This window comes from Zonotrichia leucophrys, chromosome 5, assembly GCF_028769735.1.
Source record: "Zonotrichia leucophrys gambelii isolate GWCS_2022_RI chromosome 5, RI_Zleu_2.0, whole genome shotgun sequence".
In the NCBI taxonomy this organism is placed as follows: Eukaryota; Metazoa; Chordata; class Aves; order Passeriformes; family Passerellidae; genus Zonotrichia; species Zonotrichia leucophrys.
In genome coordinates this window covers 54,371,475-54,394,473 of record NC_088175.1, presented here as the reverse complement: position 1 = coordinate 54,394,473, position 22,999 = coordinate 54,371,475, and the positions used below count along the sequence as shown (strand labels likewise).

Below are 22,999 nucleotides of genomic sequence, written 5' to 3'. Positions count from 1 at the left end.
TCTTTGGCTCACTGATTTAATATGAAAATAATGCTGGAAAGTTGCTGGGAAGGTCGAAGTATCACTTACATGATCCAGTCATTACTGAGTCCTCTTCCAAGAAAAGGGCTTGAATTTTCCTTCTCATGTGACACACAAAATTTCAGACTTTGGAGAACAACTCAATAGCTTTGATTTTAAATGGGGATAACCAGCAAAAGTACCAAAGGATCTGGCAAGAAATGTTGGTCGGTTGATGTTCTCCTCAAGTGTGCCTTTTCAGCACCAAGAATCTCCAACACAGCTCATTTTAACCCTAACCCCTCCAACTTCTGAGGCTGGTCAGCAAGTTGTGACTCAGAAATTTGTCACCAACATCATGGATCTCACCCTGGGCTGTGGAGAGGGGAGGAGCTGGGAAAAGAAACCTGGCAGTCACTTAAAGTGGTGATTTGTGAGCTTTTTCAACACATCACCTGCCTCTGTGAGGAGACAGATTATGTCATAACCCTCCTCTCTTCCTCAGCCACATGGATCACCTTCTGCTCCACTGATACTTGCATAGGATTCCTGTGGTAATGATAATACTTGTATTAATGAGGAAGATTAGGGACATGCTTGATATGCTGCTTTTTGTTGTAGTTTAGAAGCTGAAAACAAGGAGGATGGCCAGCAGAGTCCAGGCAGTCAGCTTTACCACAAAAAATGCACTGCATTCCAACACCAGAAAATGCACATTGCATTCTCTCCCCAGCCTATTTGGAGCTGACAATATTTACAAGTGCATGGTCTTTCCACCTCTGTGGAAAGCACTCTTTTTGGTCACTAGAATTATGGTCTGAGTCACAAGGAGTTGTGTTATGATGAGTGAGCAGCTTACACAGTAAACATTTTTATTTGCATCCGACTGTCGAAGCAAAAATTTAATCTCTTGGCATGTTAGTGCTACCTCAGACACACACCCATCTCAGTGTATGTGCATTCCCTCAGTTACCTCAGAGGAGGAGGAGAGGGCTGGAACACAATTTCTGGATCTATAACACTTGCCTTTCATCTGAAGGCAATTAGTAAATCAACAGCAGGATTTTTTATTTGCCATTGTTACTGGTTGCTTAAATGAAAGTAGCAGTCACTTGAAAAAAGCTGACAGTGCATAGTCTGAAACTAAGCAAAGACAGAGCTAGGTAAATTTTGGTAGTCCTTAAAGCAAATGAATTTTTAAACAAATATTTTTATTTTATCTGGATAATTTTTCTAAATACCTATTTTTTTCCTCCAGACAGTTACATGTCTTAAAAGAAAATATCCTTACAGAAGCCACAAGATTCACCCTCAATATCTTGAATTTAATGGCTACATCATGGGTTTGATCACCCTACCTTTTGCTAGTACAGGTTAAGAATCTCATCCAGAAAAAAAAGAAAGGCATAAAACCAATGTACACCAATTTCAGGCCAGCCATCAGCTCTGAGCCACACAGCTTGCAGGTAATATTAGCATTTATGTTAATCATTTTGGGCTATAAATACTTGTCTATGTACCAAGATATAGGTTGTATGGTGTTTATCTGGAATGGTGTCTTCTAATTAAGGTTGGGTGGAGAGATAAGAATAAAGCAACAGAAGGACACAAAATTGTATGTGAACCCTCTAAGCCAAGTCCATTGGGAGAACAAAAGAATCTTTGTTAAAAACCAGACACTTCCAGGTAGTGGGGGTATCTCAAGTCCCTTAGTTTGCAAATGAAACTTTTAACAGGTCCACACTCAGGCCCTGTGGAAGAACCCAGTATTAATTACCTGCAAAAACCTTTCCCCCAGATGTTTATACACAAGGGATTTGTGAATTTAAAAGCACGATCTTTATACACAAGGGATTTGTGAATTTAAAAGCACAATGTTTATACACAAGGGATTTGTGAATTTAAAAGCACGATGTTTATACACAAGGAACATCCCCTGCCCTCCCTCCTTGTCCACATGCTCTCAGGTTTTCCTGCCACCACTTTGTTAATCCCTCTGGCCACTCTTGGCCCAGCATTTCCACAGGTCATGTGGACACCAATAAAGTCCAGTGGAAAGAGCTGGAGAGTGGTGACACATTATTTCAGTTCGATCTAAATAATATTTTTTCCCCTGCTGCCGTTGCAAGATGCCACTGTACACATTATTATACAAGAATTCTGCTTAAAACCAGACCCTCCATTATAAGCACTTGAAAATAGCAGTTGTATCTGTTGTTTTGCCTGCCCGGATCTCGTGATTTTGGTTTTTGTTTGCTGCCCTAACCCAGTCCAAGCCACAGATACCACACAAACCCAGCCTAGCCAACCCCTGCAACATCAAAACCCATCTGGGTCTCTGAAGTGATTTCTGCTAATGATGAAATTTGAGCCAGCTCTGGCATACTTCACCAAGGCTTTATGGAAGTCTGCTGCAGTTATTCTCTGTTAAATGCCACATGTTACTCTGAAAGCAACTCACAATTTTATTATCAGCCAAAAAGCAACAGTTTATGATTGCAGAAACTGAAATCTTTATGTGCTGTAACAGTCAGTGCCAGACTCTGTGAGACATTGGGATTCTTGGACGGGAGGACTGATCAAGCAGCTTAGATTGTTTCAACTTTTTTGGTTTCTAAATCACTTGTCAAAGGAATTTGGGAGCAGACTGCTTAAAGTCCTCCTGGGAACAATGCAGGATCAGTCTCAGTCCTCCTCCTTTCCCTCCCATGTGCTCACCCCTTTAAATTAGGGCTTGCAAGGAAAAGCAGCAGTATTGATATTCTCTATTGATATGTACCTGACATAAAGGGAATTACATGCAGCAACAGCAGGAGCATTGTTAATTCCTGTAAAACCTCGTGCTCCGTTTGAACACCGCGTCCTTTCTGAGCACAGCCCTCAAGCTGAGGGCAGCAGACCTCGTTAACCTCTTTGTTAGCAAACATGTCTTCACAGAAATGAAATTTCTGGAAGCAGAAGTGGCAGACACGCTGTATCCATAATCTTATTTAAATAGCAAATTAATATGTGAGCTCAAAATACGTGTTTTAAAATATATAATTAGCTTTAACTGCACAGAGCACAGGTTAAACTAAGAGTATAATGTTACCAGCAGCTACTTCCTGTTGCCTCTTCACAATCCACTCACTTCCCATTTAATCCCCTCCAAAAATGTGAAATTTCCAGAATCTGATGCAAATATTTGGTAAATTAACTTCAGGATGCTCAGGCTCTTATTAAGGACCGACACATCGTTGGTATTTTACACTTATTCAAGAAACTACCCACAAGAAATGCTCCTAATCACATTTCACATTAGAATTGACAGATATTTTGTGTTTATACAGCTAGTAAAAACCCAAGAGAGCATTTGTATTCATGTGTGCATATATATAGACAGGCAAGAATTTGCAGGAAAAGTACACACAGGTTAAAACAGATTTTTAAAGCATAAGGAGAGAATGTGCTTCTTTCATGACACACAAATCCATATTCTAATTTTAAAAAACAGCCTATTCTGAGGGATCTAGTCATATCCCATTAATGGATTTTTCTAAGACTGAAAAATAAATACTCAGATCATAAAAAACCGTAAAAGCTGGCAAAAACAAAGTGATTTTTTTCAACGTGATGAGAGAACTGCACAAACTTACTTTTAAAAAAAGGAAGACAAAGACAATTTCATGCAGTCAATCTATGTCTGGGCAGTTCATCAACAAAATTTACAAAATTAACAGCCTTGCCTTTAAAAAAACAAACCCCATCCTTTTAGCAGAGTAACAGGCACAGAAGAAAACCACCACCATTTTTACCCGAGACAAAGGCATCCCGAGAGGTCTCTCACACAGCTACCCCGATGAAGAATCACTTAAGTGGAGATCTGGTGCAGAAAACTTTTCCCTTTAAAGCACAACATGGTAAACAAGAGCCTCTCCTCTCTTTTGCTATATGATGTTACCATGCAGGATTTGTTTTGCTGCACTGCAATCCCCGGAAGGCACGAGCACTTGCCAGAATCTATTGCCATTTGCTCAAAGTTTGATCCTAGAGTTTCATTTTTAAAGACAAAGACAGCTGATTTTCTCCCCCCCCTCCCTAAGCCTCCTCCTCCTACACCAAGGCACGTCTTTGATTCACCTCTCATGAAGAAACTCACACCATTTAAAGTCTGAGGCACTGTATGAGTTTCTTTTCGCCAAGCAGAGAATCCTCACTGAGATTTTGCTAAATGTGCATTTAGAAAGAGCAAACAAAGCCCAGCGAATCACTTACCCTCTTTAGCCACGTGAAGTGCTTGTAAATATCAATCTCACCATCCATGCTTTGGGCCCATCTCAGCAGTCACATTCCCAGGGTTAAAAGAAACTTTTGGAAGCAAGCGCTCTGCTTTGTTCTACAGGATGTAGCTGTGATTTCTTCCCCTTTCAACCCTCAACTTCTGAAATTTTCAGTGCCTGGTCATATTTTAAGCAGAATCCCCTGCCCCTGTCCCACAAGGCTTATCCCAAAGGCTTCTCACAGATGTATATATAACACACAACTGTATAAACTTCAGGCTCCCCCCCCAAACATCTGGTTTTTTTAAACAGCAGATCGGTTTGCAGCAAGAACAATGCAAGCCTAAAAACTTTAAAAAGATAACTTGCTAAATGATCTTTAAAAAAGGATCTTTCGAGAACAGCATCAATCTGCAGGAACTGTTCCCCTTTAATGCTGAATAACAAGCTAAAAATTATTAAGCTGTCACTGAGAAACTATTCTCAAGTAGTGCTTTCTCTGGCTTTCTGTTTCAAGAGTGACTGGAACTCATTACCAAAGACCCCCTATTTCCTGTCTCTGTTCTGCTCCCTGTTTATCGTAACACTATTCAGCCTTCTCAATTTATTTCAGGCTCAGACTAAACCTAAAAATAAGTTCTGCTCTTTGAATTACTTGCCTGTCCTCTCAAAAGACATTATAAAAGGGGAGGAATTCAAGGACGATCCTGTGAATAAGATAATGATCCCATAAACACTGCTATTGCCAGCGAGGCGATTTTCCATCCTAACAGAAGATGATGATACCCTTCCAAGATATTTGTCTGCTCCTGCTGAAGCTGAAATCTCACAGCATGGCAACTTTTCAAACTTGCAACACCAAGATAAATACGTGTGCAACGCAGCGCTCTGGCAAGAAGGGAAGTTTAAAGTGTTGCCTGGTTTTGCGGTGTCCTCTAGTGCCTCCACACAGCAGTTATCCATAACTCCTCATTTTTCCCAATAAAACTCTGGTTTCCAGTGTTGTTTCTCCCCCTAGTTCAAAGTGGCTTTGGCCTTAAACCAGGCAGCTGATTGTTACACACACAAGGACAGCTGCTTGGGCAATGCCTCCTCAGGCCCAAAGGCCGCTGCCCCCATGGAACCTTTGTGATCATCTCAGAATGTTTGCTTATCTCCTCGCTGCCTTCAGCTCCTACAGCCAGACTGCCCCCTGGGCTTAGGGAGCCACCAACCAGCAGCTGGGAAGAACCAGTGCCAAAGCTGCCTGTGGTACTTATGTTATACACAAAGGACTCAAAGTCTGAAGCTGTAGAAGGCCTTTCCTACAGGGACCAGCCTCACTTGGGCACCCCCCCACACTCCAGACTGGGAAAGCCACAAATATGTGACAAAATTTCTTCAAGGGGATGTGGGTTTTTAATATTTCAACTATTCTTGGTCCTTTTAACCCGATGGGGCTCTTTTGAGAGCCTCCTACAACACAAGGTAAGAGAGAAGGATATAAACCTGGACTTTCAGTTCCCTTCATACACTTATTATCTGTTCTTACCTAAAGTTACATGACAAGAAAAACATGACAATTTTTTCTGTCACTGCTACAAGGCTTCTAAAGGTGCTGGGATATCTAAAATCACCAGCAAATGTGAGGACAAAAGACCTGCCTGTTTCCAAAAGCAATGCTACAAGACAGATCTGACTTGGGTTGCCCTGAGCATAGAATATACTTATTTTATGCTGTCTGAAAATGGATGAGAGGAGTTATTCTTGAATAGCTAATACTATCTAGAAGAAAATCTTAATGCATCATCAACAGTGCATTAAAAAATAAAAATAAATTACTTAATAGAGTACATTTCCCTGTGCATGACAGCTGACATGTCATGGCTGACAAGCTGGAGACTGAATCGGGGTTGTCTTGACATTGAACAAGAATGCCCAACAGTATAAAGCATTTTTTCCCCAAAAAAACCTTGTTATCTAATTATGGAGACTAGAAAATACATCCAGCTTTATCTCACAGCTTGCATATCCCATAATACCACCACTATGGTACCTTAAAGTTCCACATTTCATCCATTTCAAAGCATGGGCTCCAAGACTCCCATTTCAGTCTTATTCAGGGAAGAAGGAAATGCCTCTCTTAAAACATTCCACAACTCTTTATCAGCTAATGATTGTGTTTTTAATTTTTAAAACTACCGAAAAACTGTGTTACTGAACTATCTAGTGCCCCAGTGTGGCACCTGCATCCTTTTCCCCTTTGAAAAATATTAAAAATGACAACATACCTTACTTCTACCTTGTCACTCGTGCTGGAGATCATGAGAAGGAGCCTTGGTTTCTGTGAGTCATTCTTCCTGATTAAAAGGTGAGTGTCTGAATTTTCTGCATCTTATCAGCCAGAATGTTGACAGCATACATTCCAGACAGTCACATGCTCTCTGGGAGCCTGTCACCTGCATTCTGAACTTTACATCCTGCTTGAGCTTTGGCCTCAAACTCTCAGAAACCAGCTGAATGCAAATCTATTGCCCCAGATTTGCTTAGAATGCTTTTCCATTTCACTGGGAAAGCAGGTTAGCTTCTCTGGGCAATGGGAAAATAAGGAAAACACATTGCACTCTCAACATTGCTTCATCAGGTTACCACTGTATGTTTTTCTTATTTTCAGGAAATTCAGGTCTGTGTGTAGCTCTTCACTGAGCACCGATTTCTGGCTCAGTGGAGAGCTAAAAACAAAGAAAAACAAAGTTCCACTACAGAACCACCACCCTCAAGTGTTACCCTAGAGAGAGGCTGATCCAGCTTTTGCTCTCTTGACCCCATCAAATTGTCTGTTTTCTCCAGTGCTGTCCCCAAAAGTAAAAGAACACACACACATTATGGCAATACAATGTAGGGTAGTAAAATATTTCAAGTTAGCAAAGTTTACATGCTCCATAAGCTGTATGATAACCCATCAGGGTTTATTTGCCAGTTCCCTACTTCCATAGCAAACTGCTGACTGCTGCCAGCCTTGATTGGACTAAAAACTCCATTTGCAGGACACCAAAGGTGCCAGCCCAAGAACTTTTAGCAATTTCACATTTTTGTGCTGTAAAGTAAAAAACAAAGCCCACTCAGCTAAGTGAGCCATTGCTTTTAGCCAGCACGTCAAACACTTCAAGCAAGGCTTGCAGTCTCTTTTAAACAGCAAACAAACGTGCTGCAAGAGCTTTGAAACTGAGAGCAAAAATGCTTTAAATGATCAGCTACACTGATGTTCCTCCATTCCACTGTTAAGCGACAAGAAAACACCCAGAAATCCTGTTAGAGCTGTGGAGGGAAAGGCACTGTCTGGTGTTTTCCCTCTTCTACCAACACTGAGCTGAAGAAGCACAGAGCTTTTCCACCACTTTTCCTCCTCTTTCTCCCACCCAGCAAGGGCCCTATGGACACCAAAATTATATTTAGTAGCACTGTTTTAGCAATTTTACATTTTATTTGTGATAAGATGTAGGTTTTGGTGCAGCACAAATGCAAATGGTCAATCTTGTTCTTCTATTGTCTCTGAATCTCCTGGGAAATTAAAGGGCAAAGGAATAGGAGGAGTCAGAGCAGTCTTCCAGGTCTTCCTCTTCATCAATAATTTCTAGATTGTTCTGGTTTCAATTTTAAAATCCCATCAGCCCCTGAAAACATTAAAAGAACTTACACTTGCTCTCTTAGGCCAAGAAATGAAGTGTCCAGGTTTGCATCCTCCCAGCCTCGTCAGGGGAGCCCAGTGAGCATGACCATGCTAAAAATTTTACTAATTCCCAAGAATTATTATGTTAATTGTTAAGAATGGATTCAATATTATTAAATTAATAATATTAACACTATTAAATTAATATTATTAAGCAACAATGAATTAATAGTAATATTAATTAAATATTATTTAGGCAATAATAATAATTAAACCAATATAATACATTATTATTATTATTATTATTATTATTATTATTATTATTATTATATCATTATCAACTTTTCCTACATATCTTCCTCTGCATATGTTTTTTTAAAATTTTGTTTTTCTCCCCAATCCTAATGTCTGGGCTGCTTTGGAAACAAAGGGATTATGATCAGATTTTAAATGGGAAAATGTTTTCACTGTGCCAATTCACATGTGTTATTCTCATGGTTCAGAAAAATGTGAGGGCTTCAGAGTGAAAAAAGAGAGAGAAAATATGGGAATACTTGTGTATAGAGAAACTCAGGCCATTTATGTAGAAGATAATGGAGGGAGAAATCCCTTTTTCATGGCATAAATGGCTTCAGGAATCTAGATGAAATATTTCCAGCAAGAAAAATTGTCTTAGAGTATTAATTGTGACTGACTGACAATGTCTACGTGACAGAGAAAGGAGAAACTCTTGGAACAAAATTTTAAAAAATACACTGCATTCTGTAGATGAGCATGCTTGCTTTGCTTATGCTTGTGATAATTTAAAAAAAATAAACAGTATCCTGGGAAACAGACAAGAAATAACATTTTGCAGATGCACAAACAAATAATTCTTTCCCAGCATAAGACACACTCAATCCTAAGGCCTTGATGATGAAAATCAAGAATCAGACTTGGCTCAGGGTTAGACAGGCTTTTTTAATGTAAGAAACCTGATTTCTGTTTTCACACAGAAATTTTAAAAAATATTTCCTATTTAACAGAGCATCAATATCACTACGAGCACTTCCCCAGTTATTTGCAGAGTACACTGGTATGTAAAGAAAATAATTAAAGATATTTATTTTCTTCCTACCACGCAACACATTACAATAAGTCAGGTTTAGTTTCCTGTCTCAAATGCTTCAAAGCACTGCTGAAACTACTAAAGCTGCAATAAATGGGGATGTGAGACACTTGAAACAGGATATTTACCAAATATTTGCATAGACACCAATACAATACCAGGTAACAGTTTGCCTCTCCTCTCTATGATGGCACATCAGATTTTTCTTTTCTAAATTTCGGAATGGAAAAAATAGTAAAAAAAACCCCCAAAATAGAATAAACTGCAGATAGATCTTTAAAAGCCCTTATTTCTGATAAGGAATAGACAAATATTCTTTTCCTTTTTTTTCTTAAGCATTTTATTACTGAGGAAAATTAAGCCTGTTGTTTCCAACTTCTGGAAAAGAACAGGATGTCAACAAGTTTAGAAAATTTGGCCAAAATAAGTGGTTTTTTTTCTCATTTTAGAATGGTCACAAAAGCTGAAAAAATATTTAGTTTCCTGTTATTAGCATACTAATCCAAAAGAGAATGAAATAACTTTGTTTGGATACAATATTGCTATGTTTGTCATAACCAGTAAAATTTACCAAGTTTCAACAGGTTAGGCTATCCATCCAGATTGTGTGAAATGTGAATAGGGTTTAAACAGAGAAATACTTCAAAGTTATGCCCTTCTTCTATTGTGCAAATAATGCCTCCAAATCAATACAGGGAATTTTTAAAATGAAATTTTGTCTTCAGTTTCTCTGTGTAACCTCTACACCTTTTCTGTCAACACCATTGTTTAAGGAAACAATTCCCTCTCACCAATCCCTCTGTTAATTACTTTATGAAAAACATTTTCCAATGTTTCCTGTAGCTCCACTTGAAAAATGCATTTATACACCAATGTTTGTTAAATGAATACTGTGTGTAACATTTAAATCAGTGAAAAGTATGCAGCTGGAGATTGTGGTGAGATCAGAAGGTAAGATGGAAAAAGGACTCCATGAATAGCATCAGGCACAGAAGGAGAGATGAATTAATGGGATATTCAGCCACTTAGTGCAAAGGAAGGCACTGAAGCCAAGAGCTGAATGAGACTTGTACAAATGGAACTGAAGAAAGTGTATTTTTGAAGGATAACTTGCAATTTCTGCACAAAATCCTGGCTTCATACAGAGTATTTCACTGACAGCATCAAGGTGTGGGTAGGCCACATAGCTGAGGATTGCACTTCATAGATGTCAGGAGAAAATCTTGAAATCTTGGAAAACTAACATAAAATAAAGTTTTTTATAATATTTATGATATTCCTGTTATAGCAGGAATACCACCTGTCTTCCATGAGTGCTTTCAGCCTCAGGCCACAACTCAATCCTGTTTAAGCACTTCTGCTCACTGTAGTTTGAGGTGGCTCTGTTAAACATTACTGATCCTTACAAAGGTGAAGGAAAATGACATTTTAAGAAAGAGATCTAAATCAGTCCTATCCACTGCAAAACTCTTTTAAATTTCTATCAGTTCTTCATGTAGAGGAGACCTTACTTCTCCTGAGAGCGGCCAGAGGTGATGGGGTTGGTTCCCAGGCAAAGCAACCACAGAACTTTGGAAAAATCAGGCCTGGTTTAGAAGGGCACAGGCCTGGGTCTGTGCACCAGCAGTTCCACTGTCTCCAAGGCATTCTCTGGTTTTCCTAAACTTCTGAACCCATGAAGGGCACCTGTCTGCTGGCTCTGGTGTCCTGTGCATTGCTCTGAAACACCTGGGGAGCCCTGAGAGGAGCAGATTTTGCAGTCCAGGCCTTCCTTGCATCACCAGTTCACCGAGAGGGAGGACTGGGACATTCAGCTTTCAGCTCTGACTCCTTCTCAGAAAACAGAACCCATCTAATGTTTCAAGCTGGCAAAAATAAACACGAATGCTTATGGAGTGACTGCTTTTCCACACTGTCCCAAGCAGGCTCTGCTGCTCCCTTTTCAATCCAACATGTGTTGGTATCTCTTGGCAGTGGGGAGATGCAGCTATAAATATTTCCATCAGGACTCCCAGCAGCTGAGTTCTGCAGCCAGATCTCCCAGCAGATAAATGACTGGAACTGGTGTTGCTCAGAATACATTCCCTTCCCACTCAGCTGTTGCTGAAAAATGCTATTGATACTTTCATAAAAGCCTGTTTTCAAGTGCCTGGAAGTGCCCTGAATTCAGTCATTTTCTGCCTCTCCTCTGGAAGGGTGATCCTGTGAAATGAATCTTGGACAAAAGTGAAATAGAGAGGCCAGTGATTATGTTTCAGCAGAGCACTTTAACACATGCTTAAAATAAAACTTTGAAGCAACTTCCAAACTCCACAAGCTCCATCGAGTCAGAATTCAGAACTGGGCCTGACTGTTTTCATTCAAGTCTTTGTTAAGATACTGGGGAAAAATATTCCTTGATTTTAACCCACAGTGGAAACAATCTCTTTTGAACACTAATTATGAGCTATTAGCAACCAAGACTGTAAAGAATTTTCCTGTTTCTTGCTAAAAAGTCTCTGGTTTTACCACTAAAGAACGGATCCTCAAAAGAAACAAAGCACAGCACATATCATAAGGCAAACCACATTTATTAAAAATTGCCTCTACAGCATGCTCCTCTACTATTTCTTCTGCTCTTCTCTCCATTTCCTCCAATTGAGAATATTTAGAAATATTTTCAGAGTTAGGCTTCCAAAAAACCGTTGAATAATCAGGAAAATACTAATGAGTTTTCAAGCATTGGCATTTTGAGGGTCATTCTAAAAAGCTACAAGATGGAGTGCTTGCTTTAGGTATAGATGTTCCACTAGGAGGAAGATCAGGTTTTGCAATCCTCAAAATGAGGCTTAAGGTCCATTGTAAGAACACAAGTGTTCCTCTTTACTCAAAAAAGGATTGCATAAAGGTAGATAGAATAAAACCCAGAATGAACAGTGTGGAAATCCATTTAGAGTTATGAAACTGTAACTAAATACATCCTTTTGTAGCTCACAAAGCCAAATTGTAGCTGCAGCAGTTAATTTTTAATGATGAAATTACTATCTGCTTTGTGACAGGTCACATGGCCACTGCCAACACTGAAATATTTAACAAGAAACACGGATACTATCCACGAATTTGTTTTGTACAAACTCTCCCAGATAATCCCTAGGTCTTTGTGTCATTTTTAAGGCCAAAGAATTTACAATCATAAAGCCATGTAAAACACTTCAGACATTCTCTTCAAGGTAAAAGTTTTTAATACAATTCCTAAGTACTTAAAAGTCTATAATTAATCACGTTTTCTGCCATTTTAGGTATGCCAAAAGATTGCAACTATAAAATGCTCATTCCACAAGACACACAATCTTTCTAAATTCAGTGCTAACTTCGTCAAACCTATTTCATCTATCTCAAAGCAGGGACAGAACAGTTACTGTGCCCAGTTATTCTGTAAACTCAGGAACCTGAATTTTTCATATATCCCAGACCCCAGAAACAGGGAAAAAAACAAACAAAAAAAAGGCCTTTTGAAAAAGAACATCTTTAGTTCAACAGATGTTGTGCCTTGATCTTAGAGGAAACACCAAATCATTCTTGGCTACATAAGAAAAAGGAATTTAGCAGCTGCTCTCCAAAGAGTTAATAGGGAAGGTAATATCAGGTATGAAACATGAGGCCTAAAGTTTTCCTATTCTAGGCATCTCTAAATTTTTCCACATCTTTGGTACTCACACCTAGAGCAGACCGGGCAAAGAATATTAAAGTTACCACTGGTTTAAAAAAAAATAGAATAGAAATTAAATCAATCTGAAACATCACTTGGTGACATTTGATGCCTGATAAATTCCAGAGTTTGGTGCTATGGACCTGAAGGCAGGTGAGACCAGGTGTAGTATCTATAAACAGCAAAGAAACTATTTGTTTCTTTGTACAAGAAACAATCAGTTTGTACAAGAATACTGTTTGTATTCTTGATTAGCCATGGCAGCTGAAATGATTTTTTGATACAATTTTCGACCACACACTGAAGTGAAGGAGAACAACACACTTTTCTTGAAAGAAGCATACTTATTTGCTTTTAAGAACATGGAATGGCTTTTTGTATCTTTAGTTTCTAATGGGTGCCTAATCAGGATAAGTTGGGAATATTTTTGGTGCCCATTTGAGTAAAATGTTAGAAACAGAGCAATTGCTGTAGTCTCTGAAGCTATTCAGTGACATGCTAGAGCAGCTCTCCAGCTGCAAAGGAAGATGCATGGACCCCAAAAGTAAACAGATGTGGAATTAATCACTCACAAAAGAAAATCCCTCTCTGTTTACAGCTGCTATTTAACCTGTAACAGCTCAAAACAATAAAACCTCAAAGGAATTATTTCACCCTCCACTGTTTGCTGCATACATTTCCCATACAATGTTGGTTGCAATTCAAATACTGCTACTGATATTAAGCAATCTTTTATGTAACTTTTCAGTTGAATACAACAATTGAAATACACTAAAATAAACTTTGGGCAGAATGCTGGCAGTGGCAGGTTTGGGGAAGGGGAATCTTGTGTTTCTCTTCCTTTACACCCAGGGAGTCTCTTCTTTTGAGGTCTATCTCTTCACCTGGTAAACCTCAGCCTTTTCCAGTGTAGTCAGAGGTTTATTCCCCATCTATCCCAAGAGGAATGTGTGTCCCCTTCAGAATCCAAGGCTTTCCTGCTTTTACCCCCCTGCCTGGTGTACAGGATGGTTTGGAGATTTGTAATACTGACAACAAGGGCAATGCAGCAAGGAAAAGGGAATGAGGATCATCCAGTCTGGATCTGTCCCTTCAACAGACAATGCCACTCTATTCTAAACTGACAGTTTACAAGTTAGAAGTTTTGTAAATAGTTATAAATTTGTTATCTCCAGCAAAAAGTGAAATAAAGCAAACAATATTAAAAAAAAAAAAAAACCAACCACAGAAATGGCAACTTTTTTTGTACTTCATTTTTACTATCTCTGCTCCCCCCAAAGGACAAAATAAGGTCTTTTATCTACTTCTTCGACTCCTCTATCTGCATTGCTTTAGAAATCAGTACTTAAAGCAGTTATATCCTCAGCTGTTATTGCTCACCACCCCCTGCAGTTCTCTAAGTATGCAGATTTCAGGTTTTTTGGAAATGATTTAAGCATGGGAATACTTGACCCAACCCTGTTTGCAGACAAAATGGAAAAGCTGAAATAGCAACTCACCAGGTTCTCCTCAAACCACTCCCTCAGACACAGTGCTGTGGCCCCTGGGATTTGGTTCCTCAGAGCTTCTTTCTCCTGAGGGTCCTCCAGCATCTCCAGGGCCATCTTCAGATCTTCCAGGAGGTGCAGAATTTGAAATGTGCCCAGGTACACTGATGGAGCAGGTGACACAATATCATAACCACCATTAGCATACTCTGTGGCTGACTTTGTGCCTAAAGAAAAACAAAGTGAGGAGAGGCAATAATGTCATATAATTGCTTTGTGGGTGGCAAATTAATAGGTACCGCATGCTACAATATTTGGACTTGAGAGTGAAAAGTTTCACTCCAGGCTGAAAACCTTCATTTCAGGCTTAGAAATACCTGAATTAGTCTCTAGAGAAGTCATGAAATCTGGAGAACCAAATGCAAGAGGTTTGTACACGCATATCAAAAAAGATTTTTGACCTAGATCACGTTTGCAATGTCCAAATTATAAATCCCAAAGCTTATCCCAAATCACCTGTAGTTTTCCACAGCTGCCATGAGATGTCACTAACTTCTCAGCTACACCACTGAAAGGCCTCACACTGCAAAGAAATGAATGACTGATGCAGCTGTCTGACAAAAAACTGGGACGAAAATAGATGATGTCACCAGATCTGGAAAAACATAAATGACCATTGCTGGACAAAACGCATTTTTTGTATTTGATATAGCGCAATATTACATGGCCCCATGTAATATAGGATGGGGCCATGTGTAATGGCGTAATATTACATGGGGCCATGTAATAAGGCGGAATATTATACGGGGGCATGTAATATTACATGGGGCCATGTAATATAGCAGGGCCCCATGTGATATGGCTTAATATTACATGCCCCATGTAATATAACATGGCCCCATGTGATACGGTGTAATATTACATGGGGCAATGAAATATTACATGGGGCCATGTGATATGGCGCAGTATTACATGGCCCCATGTGGTATGGCGCAATATTACATGCCCCATGTAATATAGCATGGACACATGTGATATGGCATAATATTACATGGCCCCCTGTGATATGGTGTAATATTACATGGACCCATGTAATACAGCATGGACCCATGTGATATGGTGTAATATTACATAGGCCCATGTAATATTACATGGGGCCATGTGATATGGCGTAATATTACATGGCCCTATGTAATATTTCATGGCGCCATGTGCTATCGCATAATATTACACGGGGCCATGTAATATTACATGGGGCCATGTGATATTACATGGCCTCATGTAATACAGTGTAATACCAGCTTGAAAGTTACAGGCTGTACCCATTGATAGGTAATGACTTGGTTGCTCCTTGATACAGAAAAAAAAAATCCTTGCTCCAGCTGTTGACTGATTAAAAAATTCTGACCAGACACCTGATGGCATCCTACCATAAATGGAGTCTCCAAATTCACTTTTGTGTGCCTCTCACCAGGTAAATCAACCTTCAGTTTTTCCTCAGCCACAGGACACCAGAGCAACTGCTCTAAATGAACCCTTCACAATCTCAAACAAGAAAATGTAATTTAGTTCCCTAAAATTAAAAGCTAATAATATTTCTTAATGATCTTCCATGTCACCTTCAAATTTCACTCACATTAAATAAAGAAAAAAACCCAAAACAAAACAAAAAAAAGGCCTTGGTTTGCTCCTGAAATTTGTGTGCACAAGTGTATTTATGTGGTGAACACCATCTCTGTGTTAGCTGGCAAATATAAAACAGACTTCACCCATTTACATATTTCTAGTTCACACAATATTTAGCTGAGACTGGATACAACAACCATGAATAACTGAGGCAAACCAAAACCACATCTGCATATTCAAAATCATAATTAAACACATTTCCATTGATACTTTGTTGATTTTTTTTTTTACAGTGAGCAGCTTAACAGACTGACAAAACTGTACCAGAGTAAGTTACCAATTTATTAATTTTTTCAGGAAAACCCATCTGCTTGAGAAATATTAGAGACAAATTCTCTGGGTCATTTAGGACTGGTAGAAAATTGACAGAGAGGGCTAGCAGCATTCATTTTGATCTCCAGTGAGCAGCAATAGCAGAGAAACTGCCAAGGCTTCTTTCCTATGCCAGAAACACAAACCAGATCCTATTCATGGACCAGGAAAATTTAAGTCAGTGCTAAGAAGCAGTAAGGTAGAAAATTTCTATTTGCTCTACTTTTAGAACTTTTTATTTACAATTCATTTCCTCATGTGTATAATAGATTGTACACATGTCTTCACTCATGTTCTCTCTGGCATAAAAAAAAAAAAAAAATCACAATTTCCCTTCCTATTTGATGTAATGGGAGATTTTTTTTGGTTTTTGATTATTCACATTGTACTGGCTCCACATAGCATTTAGTATTCATTAGTAGACTACATAATTGATGCACACAAAGGGATTTTAATAATCTTCTTGCTATTCTTCTTTTTACTCCTGTATTTAACATAGTTTATGTGTTAGTAATAAAGGGAACAAAAAACTTTGACAATAACCTTCTAAATTTATTTTTCCCCTGAGCAGATGTATCTAACATGATGTCAAAATGTATAAGGAATTCAGATTTTCTTCTTGAATGCACAGTACCTCACATTAATCAGTGTTAGTTTGCCTGCTGTGGTCATTTATCTCCCATGATCTGGGCATTGCAAACTGTGTTTGAACCCAGTGTTTCATTTTACCTGCAGCCTGATACACATCTCAGGAATACACCAACACTGGAGGTCCTAGGACACAGAAATAACTAAAGTAGCTTTTAATCAAACTGCTAATTGATAATTTAATGCTAATATTGTTCCCCACGTCAACCAGTTTTTGAACAAAGACCATACTTGGTCTCTCATTTAATGAATGCTTAATTTTACTCGCAGCTTTTGGGAAAATTAAAATAACCTTAACCAGGTTTTCTTCAAGAAATCTTTCAATCACCCAAAGTAGTCTGTCATGTCTTTGCAAAAAATTGTGTGGCTTGAATTCTACCATACAATCCATGTTTTGACAATTTTAAATAATGAAAATCTCTTCCTGGAAAATTTTCAAGGCTGTGTAGTAGGATTTTTCTTTTTTTATTTTGGTAAAGCAACAGTCATTTTCACTACTGGAGCACTCCATATTACCTTAATCTGTTTCCTGACCCAGAATATTCTGTTTGATCCTGTTGACCTCTGCTGCTTATGAGTTTATTTTAATACCTCAAGTGCAAGATCTCATCTTAATTTCTGGCCAAGACCATGTGCAAGATAAAGTTTCTTCAATATCCGGTGCTCCAAAGCTGCCACAGGAGCCAACCTCACCCTGTAAACCAGCCTTGGCTTCCTGAATTACTTCCTTTTCAGGGGAGGATCAACTGTCTGCTCTGCAGGGCTTATTTTCTATAACCCCTAAATGACATTTTCTAATGTATTTCTATGCTCTCAGCAACTCAGGCCACAGCTTGTTACTGTATCTTCTAATGCAGATTAATATTAAACTATTAAACTAAAAAGAGCAGATTTCCAAATTGAGTAAGGGGCCATTTGGATCATATAACCAATGCCATCTTTTCATTCAGCACACACAAACTGATAACGTGACCCTGACTTCTTCAGCAGCACTGATTCCTTGGTTATTGTGCCATTTCTCTCTCTTTTGGGAAACTCCATGCCAATATCTCCTTTTTGCTTAGCAAGCACTTTCCACCCTAGAAAATCAGGCAGGATTCAAAGCTATTTCATAATCAGCTGTGTTGGCCACCCCTTCCATGAACTGGCAATTTAGAATATTTATGGAAAGGGAGAAATTGAAAGGAGCATTCTGCTATAGATTTTTTTCAAGCTAGTTTCATGAATATTTTTTTATTTATAGGCAAGAGAAAAAAACAAAAAAAAAACCAAACCACCCAATCCAAACAAAACCACATAAACTTACAGAACCACAACAAATACTTCAGGAGTGAAAAAAAAAACCAAAAAACCCAAGCTAAATACAATTTAAAACAGTTGTTCAGGAGTTCAGATGATTGTGCTAGGTAGATAAACACCTCCATCAAATGTACCACTGTGAGTCACTGTGTATCACCTCTTGCCTCAATCCTTGCATTATCATAACTACAACCCTCCTGGCAGCATCTGCTTTCCACAGCAAACAATCCCAGGTGATGCAGGAAAATTCAGTTGATATTACATAATGTAAGTGATATTATATTAATTATAATAATATTATGTGTTATGAGTGTTATTATATTAATTATATTATGTTAATTATATTGTAATTGTACACTGTCAGTGATATTCACACATTTCATTGTGCCCTCATTTGATTTGCCTCTACCAAAATACCAGGGAAAACAACATGCACACACATGGACTGCCACGTTTAGGAAACTGATTTTATAAAGGGTAAAATTTCTAAAGTGCTGGAGCACAGGCAGAGCCAGCCAGGAATTCTGTGATTTCCTGAGACTGGGCATGCTTCATAGGCATCCTTGAGTTATCCCAAGCTCTTCAATGGACAGTTCAGACCGGCAGAATTCTCTGCATCCTCACGTTTTGCAAAATGCCGAATTACTTTAAAACTGGTTTGCTAACGTGGTCCCTTTTATTCTCCTGGCTGCAATGGAAAATGGAGAACTCCTCTGAATGCAACAAATAATGCACTTGGTGCTAGGGACAGAAATGCAGAAATACAGAGCCCAACTCAGCATTTTAATTCAGAAAACTTCCTGATTTACTGCTAAAAATTCAAATGAATCACAGGCTTGCTTCTCTTATTTGCTTTCCATGTAGTTTCATATTAAGTAGGATTGCACTGCTCACCAAAAGAACACCCCCTGGAAAACAGAAGTGTGTAGGAGTAAATAATTGTATTTCTTTGCCTTGCTTTAAACCTTGGCATCATTGTGCTGCAAAGCAGATGAAGTTTTAGCACCAGACAGTAAGAATTTGGGTATTTTTGCAGATTAATGAAAATAAAAAGGAGATGCCACACAACATTATTTGTTACTAGCATTCTCCACCAGTAACAGCTGTCTTATCTGTGCAGCTTTATTATAAATAACTGAAGAGGGGAAGAATGCAGTTCAAACACCAGAATTTTATCAATACTCAGGAAAAATTATTAAAGTTTTGAACTTTTGCAAAAGGACTAAAACTTTTTTTCTTGAGCAAGTCACAGTCTTCCTGCACCTCACTTCTTTTTCCAGGGGTAAACAGGACACAGGGGAATCTTTTGTCATGAAGTTTATACAAAACCCAAAACCATGGTTTCCCCTAGCGTACTCCTGGAACACAATTGCTCATCATGAATGTTCACTTTAGAAGAGCAGGAAAAAAAAGAAAGAAAGGGAGGAAAAGTGTTGAAACTGAGACATTCCAAGTAGCTCCCTCCTCTCCTCCCCAAACAGTCAGTGAGTGAAGGAGGTTAAAGCAGGCATTACATTTCTGCCTACAATATATGCAGGCAGAAAGAATAAAATAAGTCATGAAACAAGCAAAACAACTTTTAAGTTACTCATTTCTCCCACCCTGACTGTGCAAGCACATTTTTCTCTCAGAGTTCCTTGCAATTAGCAGAATGGCTTCAAAGAAACATTCCTTTTGGGCAAATACATAACCTATTCAGAAAACAGCACTGCCAACAGTAGCTTCCAAAAATAAGTTACCAGGCACAAGTAAAGAGAGAGGAAAAAGCCCTGCCAGGTTGAAAACCCCTCTCCTCAGCCCATGTTGTGTGCATTCATCCATCACACAGCTTCCATCTCTCCTAGCAGTAGGTGTTGTGTCTGATTTCTCACTTCCCCTTGTGTCCTAACTTCTGATCTCAACTTTTTTATTCTCAAACTGGCTGAGTTTGAAAAAAAAAAAAAATTCCAGGTAATGTATAACTCAGCCATCAGTGGTTAAAAAGAGTTTTTTCCTAAGAATGCCGGCTCCTTTAGATCACAAATCAGCAGAAAACAACAAAAGCCCCCCAGCAAACACCAAAACCTACATCTATGCTGGATAAGGATGACTTTCTATAAAGGTGAAAATATTCATCAGTAACAATATGACATCTGACCAAGAGTGGTTAGAATAAAGTTATAAACATACTTTTCCTCTGGCCTTTCAGTCAATCATTACACTGCTAGAGAACACATTTTTTTACCTGAATTTTTACTCAGTGATCATCTAGGTTGTCCAAGTTCTTCCTCCCTCCATCAAGATTACACAGTGCAATGTTCTCTGAAGCAGAGTTTTCTTTTCCTCATGAAGACAGCCTTGAAAATGTGAATTTATGCAAACTGGCAGTAAGGGCTGGACAGGACATATTTCAGCCTCCTGGATCCTAAGCCTCCTGCAGAAGGAGTGAAGAGGGAGCTCACACAACCCTTTCTTCCCCTCCTGTGATGCAGAATACATCACAAACGGTGTGTTTGGAATCACAGCTCATATTCACTTCTCCTCAAATCTCTGCTTTTAGATCTTTAACTACAGGGAAAAGTAACTATTAAGCTGGATTAGCAGGAAGCCCTGGGAAAAAATTTCCAAGCCTAAAAACACTAATGACCACATTCAGATGAGAGCTTCATGCAGCTCAGATGATTTTCAGCTCAGCTCTGCCTACAATCACACACAGAATCTTTCAGACAATTTCCAGGAACTGTCTATAATTTCTTATGCAAATTATAGGTGTAATTACTCAGAACTTCTCTCCTACAAGCTTCCAGACGCTGAGCTGTGATGTGCAGCACTTTTAGGGACTGCACACACAGCTACAACAAAGAAAGTCTCTCCTACCCAGAAACACAAGCTAAGCAGCCTGGTGGAAAAAAAAGGAGGATGGATTATGCAGCTGTGATGGAGGTTTGAGGCTGTCTCCATTGCACAGGAAAAGCAGGATCAACACATTTATTAAAGAATAAAAAATACTTGCAAGGATTTTCTCTCTCTCTTTTTTTTAATTACACATAAAAAAGGAGTGTATTTAGGGCCAGTGAAACCATTAGTCTAAGTAAAACAGTGTTTCTAGCACAAAATCTGTAATTGTTTGTAATAAGCAGTAGTAAGATCATTCAGTTTGTGAGGAAGTGAAGGAATCTTGTTTCACTAAAATCACACAGCTTTCACTTTTAAAAAGACTCTCAAATCAATTTCATTAGCTTAAAGTAAGAAGTGGACAAGATACAATTTTGAATTTAATGATACCAAACTCCTTTAAATTTAAACCTTAGCAATCTGTCCACTTGCCTGTTAAAGAACTGACTCACTCATGTACTGAAGGACAGATCACATCATACAAACTACAAAAGGACCTTTGTGTCTCAGATTTTCAGTCCCATGGGCTTTTGGCCATCATGGTTTAACTGCCTCTCTTTGCCCCATGTTGTATCTGCAGCTATTTATGTTTCTTTTTCTTTTCAGTCCTTCCTCAAAACTCAGTAAAAACAGCACTGATGTGTGGAGTTTATTTGGTATAATTGCAGATGCATTGCTGCAGTTTGGTAAGTTGGTGTAAGTGTCCAGGGCACTACAGCATTTCTGCTGTTTTCTACTAGAGGAAACCTATCTCTTGTCAGGAATAAAAAAATTTAAAGTAGCATTTTTAAACTGTAAGAATTTTTCCATTTTGAATTAGTTTTAACTCCCATTTTCAAAAAAAATTCTAATTTTGTGGTTTTGCTGGAAAGGCAGAAACACTAGCAAGGGAACTTAAAGACCAAATAGATCAGTAAATCAGTTTGACTTGGACCTTCAAAGGACCCTACAGCAAACAATTTTAAACACCTGTTTTTTAGATAATAATGAAGTATTTATAGGAAAGAGTCTCTCTGTGCTATGAATTGAGTAAATAGAAAAACAATGAACTGCTCTATTTTTAAATGCTTAAAATATTTTTTGCTATGAATAGGTTATTGTTGATATCTGAGGAATTAACTAATCAGCTTTTCTGAAGTCAAGTATCTGAAAATAAATGTCAGCACCTTAAACAAATTTTAAGTGGCAAGTAAATAAAACCCCACAAATTATAAGCCATAAATATTGTGTTCAGCTTTTTTGTTTCCTCCTTTAATATCCTGGATATTTAGAGGTCACACACAATTTTTATCTTTCCTTCCCCCTCAAGCCCCCATCATTCTTGACACAAAGTTTTCTGGAACTTTTATGACAGGAATTTATGTATTCCCCTACCAAAGACCTTGTTTCAAGTAATTTTCTATGTAATTTCCTTTTTTATATCTCTCTTGCTGTAAGATCTATGCATAAACACACTGTAGTTAATGGTTAAAAAAGCCACAATATTATAACTTCACAAATGCTCACCTTACTTAACGCATAGCAGTAACAATGTACATAAGTGCTCTAGGCATATTATTTTGTTCAGAAAAAAATAGCCTAAATCATTGATTGAAAAATAACAGAAAATAAAAAGGAAATGCACTAATCATAACTGAAGCACAGCCTTTTAACACAATTGTAATTTACTTAGAAAATGCAAGAAAAACCACTGCAACTGCTGTTTGTCCAATTACTTTGATCTACAATGAAGGAAATTCCTTAGTATTTAAATTGTTCTGTTGTGCTTATCATTATTTTAAATAGTCAGTTCAATGCTCCGAAGTTGAAATTCCAAAGATTCCTATTATAAAGTTATGCCATGGAAATATGGTATAACTTTATAATAGGAACCTTTGGAAATTCCAAACATTCCTATTAATAAGTTATACCATACCTTTACTATAGAAACCAAACTTTGAGTTTGAAAGGGTTGTGAACCTTGAATAGGAAGGACTTAAGTGATAAAAA

At 38.3% G+C, this 22,999-nt stretch overlaps 1 protein-coding gene across 14 annotated transcripts in view; it reads right to left on the bottom strand.

The window, feature by feature from the left end:
* PPFIBP2 (PPFIA binding protein 2) overlaps positions 1-22,999 on the bottom strand; it is a 93,655-nt gene that overhangs the window by 48,227 nt on the left and 22,429 nt on the right. For 11 of the 14 annotated variants that reach the window (XR_010440653.1, XM_064715688.1, XM_064715696.1 and 8 more), the window contains exon 3: positions 14,204-14,418. Coding sequence is in view for 13 of the 14 variants with exons in the window: in XM_064715688.1 (XP_064571758.1) it covers positions 14,204-14,418 (215 nt within the window). In the remaining variant the exon portion in view is untranslated. Of the gene's footprint in view, positions 1-4,254; positions 4,375-14,203; positions 14,419-20,360; positions 20,382-22,999 lie in introns of those variants that run through there. The other 3 variants (XM_064715698.1, XM_064715699.1, XM_064715701.1) reach the window with 3 other exon arrangements.